The 8,887-nt window shown below is 37.5% G+C and overlaps 1 protein-coding gene across 1 annotated transcript in view; it reads left to right on the top strand.

Moving 5' to 3' along the window:
- Positions 1–744: 744 nt before the first annotated feature.
- The window catches only part of DCN (decorin), a 43,203-nt gene continuing 35,060 nt past the window's right edge, over positions 745–8,887 (top strand). The window contains 2 exon segments of the mRNA NM_001003228.1: positions 745–898; positions 5,166–5,412. Of these exon segments, the coding sequence (NP_001003228.1) occupies positions 5,199–5,412 (214 nt within the window). The 5' untranslated portion in view covers positions 745–898; positions 5,166–5,198.

The following is an 8,887-nucleotide window of genomic DNA, read 5'->3' as shown; positions in this document are numbered from 1 at the left end:
CGGGAAAAATCAAAATTTTCACACCCAGGCTAAATGAAAATGTGACCAATTTCTAGTATCTGTGTGTTTGATTTAGAAAAATAAAGAGAAACTCAGTGGCTGGTAAACAACAAGAAAGATGATGAATAATATGAAATGATAATAATAGCAATAAGTGACTTTCTTTTCATATAAATCCATCACTTTCTTCCAGGACACTTTAGAAATCTGTTCAAAATACATAGAAAAACTCCACAGCAGAGTCCTTGGATTTGCACAAACAGCCCAAGGCAAGTAAGCATCTGAAAGAGTATTTTCACAGAAATCTACCCATGTGTTTTCCTGCAGACCACATTTAAAATATCTACAAAATTAATTTAGTTCCATTTGCCAGATTTACATACACATCATGAAAGCAAGAAAAACGGTCATTTCGGAAGTATAAACGTTCCTTATAAACAAGACTCGAAAGGGTGGATAGTGGAGTCAGGCTGGGGGTGGGGAAGCAAACCCTTTAGTTACTGTGTTTTAGGGAAATGAATCAACACAATAAAACAAATTTCAGATCAAGTTGCCCCTCTATACCACATAAGCAGTTTAGAGTCTTAAGCAGATGCAAAAAGAATAAAGCAAATGGGGAGAAAAAAGGCCGATAAACTTTCTGGCTGCCATACAAGAGACATATCATTACCATATGATCTAATGTGGGTGTCAGCCGGATTGTGTTCATTGAGGGAAACCTTATTTTTTAACTGTGCTATGGAGTAGAAGCAGGAGGTTCTCAACCTAGTGACAGTCACAGAGCAGCACCTACCCCCTCCTCCTTTCCACACCTGCAAACTCTTTTGCTTGGGCTGAATATTTAGTGTAATTACATCTCAGCTTTGAGGGCTCCTGTGGCAAATCCCCGGATTAAAAGGTATGGTTTTCAATAATTGTCCTGAACTCTGCTACAGACTAATAAAACTTCGATCAAGTTGAGAGCAAAAGGAATTATTTGGTGAGAAGCAGAAAAGAAAAAAAAAAAAAAGAAAATCGTGCTAAACTTTTGATAATCTTTATGCAGCATTTTAAACAAGTATTGCTTGAAGACAGAAGTTTAATTTTTGGTAAAATGGTTGAATGCATTGTTTTAGTTCTTTCTGTTCTTGCAAAGATGTTTATTAAAAAAATACTCTAACCTAACACCATGAGTATCTATATTGATATATTTTGTATTTGTATTAATGAAATGTTTTACCTCTTTAGAAAGTATTTGTAGAGAAGTTTTCTGGATCAGCAGAGTATTTGTAGTTGGGTTATATATATAAGGATTTAGTTCCCTCTTGAATTCTTGCATATTTTCAGAACTTTTAAAACCTCAGAGATGTGAACTCTGGTGATTAACTGCAGAAGTCAAATAAATGTATATTTCTACAACCTAGGAAAGAATAGAAATTATCACGAGAGGTGAAAATAAACATTGAAAATACTTATGCTACTTATTAAAGATAATCTCACAGTTAGCTACATAATTCCTGACAGAGAAGGAAAAAGCCCAGACAGTATTTTCAATGCAAATGAAATTTTATTGTAAGGTACATCACTAGAAAAGGAGGGTGTAGGGTGTAGGTTCTTTTTCTTGCTAATTTTAAAACAAGGTAACACAATGACCACTGGTTATGTGGGCTCCCAGTGACATAAATTCCTGTGGGTTTTTCTTTTCCTCTTGCTATTTTGACTGGAAAAAAGAACCAAATGCCTTATAGCAGTCCTTATATATGGATAAATGTCATCTGCAATGTCTATTTTAAATTAATTATCTTAAAACCTCAATTATTATTGAAGTTTTTCATTCACCTAGTGCTGGGGGATTTTATTTTGCTCTGCAGTTACAGTTTCATTTATCTCCTGAGGGTTAAATTTTGATATTGAAAATCATACCAAAGGCATAAATCACATCCTACAAATAATCTGAATGATAGAGTTAATTTAATGGGCTGAAGTAGTTTAGGGAGCCAGAAATTACTATTTTTTATGAAACTCTTATAAACGGTGGCGACTAACTTTAGTGGAGTAGTGACATTATACTTAGCAATTAGCATCTAGGAAAGAGTCATACTATTTTTTTAAGAAGGCTTAAAATAATTTCAATGAAATTCAGAAAGTATGTTACCTCAGTAATAATCCTCTTGGTTTCTGCAAGGGCAACTGCTACTTTTTTGTTTATTTTTCTTATATACTAAGGAAGAAAGGAAATGATTAAGAAATTTTTAATATCAATAGCCCCCATTAATTGTTTTAAGATGCTGGGTCTACAAGTATGATGACACTAATTTAAAAGAAATCATTTCATGGCTGAATTTGTATGAAGTTTCTGGACATGTTATTCTCCAGGACATTCAGGGTTAAAAGGCACACACACACACACACACACACACACACGCACACACAAATCAAAGTGATATAAAATAAGTAATGGAAGCTCGAAACTTCTTGCTTGTGTTCAGCTTTAACCAAGAAAAAATTGTGCAGAGAATTTGCACCATTTTAACAAGAGTAAACACATACAAATGATAATATTCCTCTGAGCTAGAAAAAAATTTCCTTTTTTTGGGTTAGTGAAACAAGCAGGCATTTTCTGTCCTGGAGAAAAGATCAAAAAGCAACATCTGCATTAATTCTCATTGCTATTTATTAAATCTGCAATTACTTTGCTTCATTTTTCGTCTAAAATTGTAAGATATTAAATATGCAAGGCTAGCAAACTGTGGTAAACCGTAAACATTGCATTTTAATGTGAAACAGACAGAAAACCACTCCCTTAGATCCAGTCCAAGGGAACAGGGCCAAAACAATAGGGTGTCCGTTAAAAGGCAATGCAGTAACTGAATGGGAACACGCTCCCAGGGAAAACCTGATACTGAATTTAAAGGGGCAGTGTAAATAATAATCTTTGCAGGGTTTTTTAAATGAGAAGCCACATGCTGTATATACGCTGCCTTACACACACCTCAGCAACAAATATAAACTAAGAACAAAAGGGTACAAAATCCAAAAACTTTTTTTTTTCCCTCTAGAGTGCATCTAGCCAAGAATTCCCAGAAGATACATAGATAGATGCATTAAGGTTAGGACAAAGTTGTTTGTTTTTTTGTGTGTGTGTCTTTGTTTGCTTTTTGTTTTTGTTGTATCGTTGCATGTGTTACAATTGGCAGATGACTAAAAATTATTCTTGATGTCTAGTTATAAATGTGCAACTTTTTTAAAATAAATTTATTTTTTATTGGTGTTCAATTTGCCAACATATAGAACAACACCCAGTGCTCATCCCGTCAAGTGCCCACCTCAGTGCCCATCACCCAGTCACCCCCACCCCCCCGCCCTCCTCCCCTTCCACCACCCCTAGTTCGTTTCCCAGAGTTAGGAGTCTCTCATTTTCTGTCTCCCTTTCTGATATTTCCCACTCATTTTTTCTCCTTTCCCCTTTATGCCCTGTCACTATTTTTTACATTCCCCAAATGAATGAGACCATATAATGTTTGTCCTTCTCCGATTGACTATAGAAATGACCCCTGAAAGTATAGTCTTTAAATGTGCAGCTTTAATATGATTCTTGTCAGTGTAGGATTCAAAGTAGATGTGGGGAAACGAAAGATAGTATCTGCTCTGTGTTTTGGGAATCTTGAGAGCAGTTTCAGGAGGGTTTTAAAACATATCAAGTCAAAAACAGACTGCTTGTTCTCTACATGATCAACTCCTTTTTGTTATTCTGATCTATTTAGTTCCCTTCAGCCAAACGAACACCAGCTCAACAACCAATGTATGTATCTAATGTGCTTATTGAATGGATGGATAGACATTGTAAGGATTTGTCAAAACTATACTTCTGTTTGTTAACAAAATTGCCCTCTTGATAAAACAAGATAATGTGTAAGTCCTATCAAATCAGTAGGGTTTTTCCATATGTGTTTATTAGAAAATGATCAGTTTGAGAAACTGGCCAATAGATTTATTTTAAAAAATAAATCATGCTTATACCAAATTGGGGTTTTCTATTTGTTACCTTTCTTAGGCAGGAAATTTGATGTTGAAAACAGATAAGTTTGAGTTTAAAAAAAATCAGGCTGACTGGTTGCTTGGAACAGACCGAATAACTGGTATTGTTAATAAATTGATAGTCAATTGAGTCATTTATGTGCAAAATGTTGTGCAAGGCCTGGGTACAGAACAAAGAATAATAAGACACGCCCCGAAGGAGTACATCTTCTAGTTGGGGGGACAGACCAAGCATGCAAAACAAATTACAGTATAATGTGATAAGTTCTTTAAAAGAGGTAAGAGCAACGTGCTTTGGGACACAGAAGAGGGAGGAAGCAGCATCCTGCCTGGATGAGCCAGGGAATCCACAAGGGAAGTCCATTATCTCACTCAGTCTTTACAGCCATCTTACAAGGTAGGTATTTTAAATGGCACTTAGCTTTGAGTGTCAGGGTTGAGGTGGGGACTGGAGAAGAGAGGAAATGGAAAGAAAGAGGGCATGAAACATCACTTGGTACCAAATTATGAATGGTCTCATACGCAACAAAGGGGATGTGGACCTTATTGGTAAGCCTTGAGAAGTCAACAAGGAGTTTTCCGTAGGATAGGAATACAGTGAAATCTAATTTTCAGAACATGACTTGAGCAGCAGAGTGGAAGATGACCTGGAGTAGAGGAAATATTCAAGGCGGAGACCACTTGGAGGCTCTTGTTCAGGGAGTGATGAGAAAAGTCCGGACCAAGATAAACACAGTGGCTTCCAGGGTGATTTCTGACACAGGATTTGAAACTCTCTCGTGTGTATAGACAAAATTTCATTCGACTGTGCCATGGCTTGTGTTGAATGAGCCCTGGAAATTCCAACCACGGTCTAGCATCATAACGATTTTGCCAATGACCTATGTCCCACACCGTCTCAAATCTGACCCCAAATTCAAGCAAGCAGATTTAAATTACATTCAAATTTCTTTTCGTAAGGGAATCCCCGTGCCAGGTCGTCTGTTAGCACCTTTCAGATACATTGCAGTGTTGGGCTTCCTAACAAATAAGGGAAAATGATGGTTATTTTATACTTGACCTGCACCCTCCTGAGGGGTGTTCCATATAAGACCTAACCCAGTAAGCAGGCCATGCTGCTCTTCTAAACCTTTCGCTTGTTTCCCAAGGTTCCTTGGCTGTGAAAATACATGAGCTAAACCATGAAGGCAACTATCATCTTCCTCCTGCTTGCACAAGTTTCCTGGGCTGGGCCGTTCCAACAGAGAGGCTTATTTGACTTTATGCTAGAAGATGAGGCTTCCGGGATAGGCCCGGAGGACCGTGCACCTGACATGCCTGACCTCGAGCTTCTGGGACCTGTGTGTCCCTTCCGCTGTCAGTGCCATCTCCGAGTGGTCCAGTGTTCCGACCTGGGTGAGTAGGCGCAGGCTCTCTCCACCTCCCCTGCTTGCTTCACACGAGGGCTTCCTCCACCTTCAGCATTTAACTTGCAGTCTCTGCAGTTTCCAAATGTGAGAGACAGCGCCACCTATGGGGCGGGAAAGGAAGGGCGTAGGAAGAAGCAGCTTTGAAGTTGGAACTTTTTCTTTATTCTTTTCTTCTTTCTTTCTTTCTTTCTTTCTTTCTTTCTTTCTTTCTTTCTTTCTTTCTTTCTTTCTTTCTTTCTTTCTTCTTTCTTCTTTCTTTCTTTCTTTCTTTCTTTCTTTCTTCTTTCTTTCTTTCTTTCTTTCTTTCTTTCTTTCTTTCTTTCTTTTTCTTTCTTTCTTCTCAGTGGGCCTCCCATCACTTTGCAATCTCGGGCCAGTTCACTTTTTGAAAAATCTTTCCGAACATCATGGGCTCCCTTCTGTAAAATAAAATCTTGAACAAAACAATGTCTTCTGTTCGGTGATTCCAAAGTGATGGCTTCTTTTAATTCAGTGATTTGCTTCCAGGAGATGTTACCTAGATATTAAAACCCGGGTGATGTCTCTCTCTCTCCTCTTGGCTTAGCCCAGATAACAAGAGTTTTGAGCGTTACTGAATTGTAAAGTATGCAGAGCTATCAGAGGCAAAACGAGTAAATTTCTAGAACAAAAATAAATAAATAAAAAATTATCTTTCAAGTACCAAAATACTCCCTTAATCTCTGGGTCTTAGTTTTGCCTTGCCTTTGGCATTTTGTAAGCTGGCTGTTTATATTATCTAGAAAGTTTCAAAAGCAACTTTTACAACTAAGATACGGTGTAAATATTCAATATAATTACAGGACATATATCTTTAGTGTAACACTGTATACAGTTTGATTTATCATGTTTCAAGAAGAATTTGGCCTGGGAATTCCAAGAGCAATGTGCTCAAAAGATAAATCTCCAGAAAGTTTGAGGCCCCAGCAGATGGGCCAAAGGGGAATGAATGTAGTTGACATGACAGTTGATTTGCATCTCTCTCTCTCTCTCTCTCTCTCTCTCTCTGCCCCCCTCCCTCTTCCCCTCCTTTTGGCTTACTTTCTTATAAGGAAGGAAAAAGAAAAAAATCCTCACAGAATGATTCTGCTATGGTGTATTTCCTTATGGAAAAAACTCCACAGTGTGATAGAGTACTTCTTTTAGGAACTCTGTATCTATTCGGATCATGCTATTTAGCAGTATTTTGCAGGAAAATTTGCCACTGACCTCTACAGTTGGGATACACTACATGCTGGAACTCAGAAAAACATAAAACATGTTAAATAGGAACAACTGAAAATGAAACACTTCAAGATTGCTTTTAAAATGCTGACATATTGTATAGCCATTTAAAACCCAGGGGGGGAAAAAAGTGTGTAAGAGAGGCTTTAAAAGGCTACAGTATAATTCCCCTGGCTTCATTCATTCATTCAGCAAATATGTTGAGATTTCACAGTGGGTCGGATGTGTTGTAGGCCCTGGCAAGACAGGAACAAGGAAGACAGATATGGTCCTTGTTCTTGTGGGTCTGATATTATATTGGTGGGGATTATTTCTGTTTTAATGGTATATTCACTACAACAGGGATTAGATTGCTCTCAAATTCTGCAGAAACTGTTATAATATCTAGAGATTATCTGTGTTAGTATTATAGGCAGGAAGATCATGGAATTGAAAACATCTACCAAGAAATCACCGCATGATGGGCTGCCTAGTGTTAAATATTTTTTTAAAAAAATATTAAAATGGCTGAGTTCTTAAGAAATGTGAAGCCAGTTAAATCTCACTTTGCCTCTGGAAACAAGGTTAATAGGATTCGTGACTATCCTCACTACATAGATCACCAACAACGAACTTGGTATTTTTAAGGAGGAAAGGTTTGCCCATTTGCTTCTATGGTTTTATTCTCCATAGATGCAGTTTTACTTTGTTCCCATGATAAATAATGTATAAGACCTGACTCTGATGAAAGCTTTTCAGACAGTTTTCTAGTTGTCTTTCATAAAAAAGGCCTAAGCCTATTGCTCAAAACTAAACAGAAAAATCCAGTCTCTGGAAACATCTAGTTCATTGACTTGGGTGTCTCATGATATGGTTTTGTTGATGTCCTTGTTATTATTTTGTTTCATTTATTTTGTGTTGAGGATGAGGAAGTTTCCTTCAGGTTACCTTCTGTCTAAGAGCCCAGAGTGCACACCATTCCTTTAAACAGCTGCCTGACCTTATACACCTAGGAAGTCGCTAAGATTGTAGTAATGGCTTGCTTTGGGGAACCCTATCGAATGAAGAGAACTGAGCTCCCATGAGCAATAGTCTCATCTAAGTTACTTTTTATTTTTACTAAATTCATATTTTATATTGCAAAACATTTTGGTCAGATATTTTTAAAACAGAAAATACATTTCTGAAAAGGAAGAGCAATCTGCTTGGCTTTAAAGAGAACACTATCACACTTTGCAACTACAATCTAACTTCTCTTCTTATACTCTTGGAACTGTTCAGACCCTGCCATCTTCATCTGCAGAAAAATCACAGCCAGCCTTAGAAATTCTATTACCTGTGTGAGGGGCCTGGCTCATAGGGGACTCTCAATATATATTTTCTATGTGTTGATTATCTGCAGTAGAAGGTAAAGGTATGTCAAAAACAGCAAGGAAGGAGAAATGGACAACCTTCTTCATAGGAATGGCAATGCAGTTTAATTTTTGTTTTAAGTTATCTAGTGATGTGATCATGAGGCTTGAATTATTATAATGAGAAAATGTAATGCACTTTGGGAGGAGAGATGTTAATGCTTCTCTGGATCAAAGGCTCATATTTTTTTAAGGATTATCCTTGCTGGAGCTTTTAATGAGTAGAGAGCAGCTACAGTGTGGAAGCACAGTAGTCCTTTGTCAGTTTTTTTTTTTTAAAGATTTTATTTATTTATTCATTAGAGACACAGAGATAGAGAGAGAGAGAGGCAGAGACACAGAAAGAGGGAGAAGCAGGCTCCATGCAAGGAGCCCGACGTGGGACTCGATCCTAGGACTCCAGGATCACGACCTGGGCTGAAGGCGGCACTAAACCGCTGAGCCACCCGGGCTGCCCCCTTTGTCATCTTATATCTAAACAGTGTTTAATAGAAGTAGACATTTCTTACTAAAATGTTTGACTTTTTTTTGCTGCTAAGAAGTATTTTTGACAAAGTTAAACAACATTGATATTTCAATTTTTAAATTATTTTTTAAAGATTTTATTTATTTATTTATTTATTTATTTAGGACACAGAGAGAGAGGCAGAGACACAGACATAGGGAGGAGTAGGTTCCATGCAGGGAGCCTGATGTGGGACTTGATCCTGGGTCTCCAGGATCACGGCTTGAGCCGAAGGCAGATGCTCAACCACTGAGCCACCCAGGCGTCTCCAACACTGAATTTTTTAAATAGTCTTGCATATCTAAGATGTAAAAACAGAAATT

The sequence above is a fragment of the Canis lupus genome, chromosome 15, assembly GCF_011100685.1.
Source record: "Canis lupus familiaris isolate Mischka breed German Shepherd chromosome 15, alternate assembly UU_Cfam_GSD_1.0, whole genome shotgun sequence".
In the NCBI taxonomy this organism is placed as follows: Eukaryota; Metazoa; Chordata; class Mammalia; order Carnivora; family Canidae; genus Canis; species Canis lupus.
The sequence above is the reverse complement of the archived record's forward strand: the minus strand, read 5'-3'. Positions and strand labels throughout refer to the sequence as shown.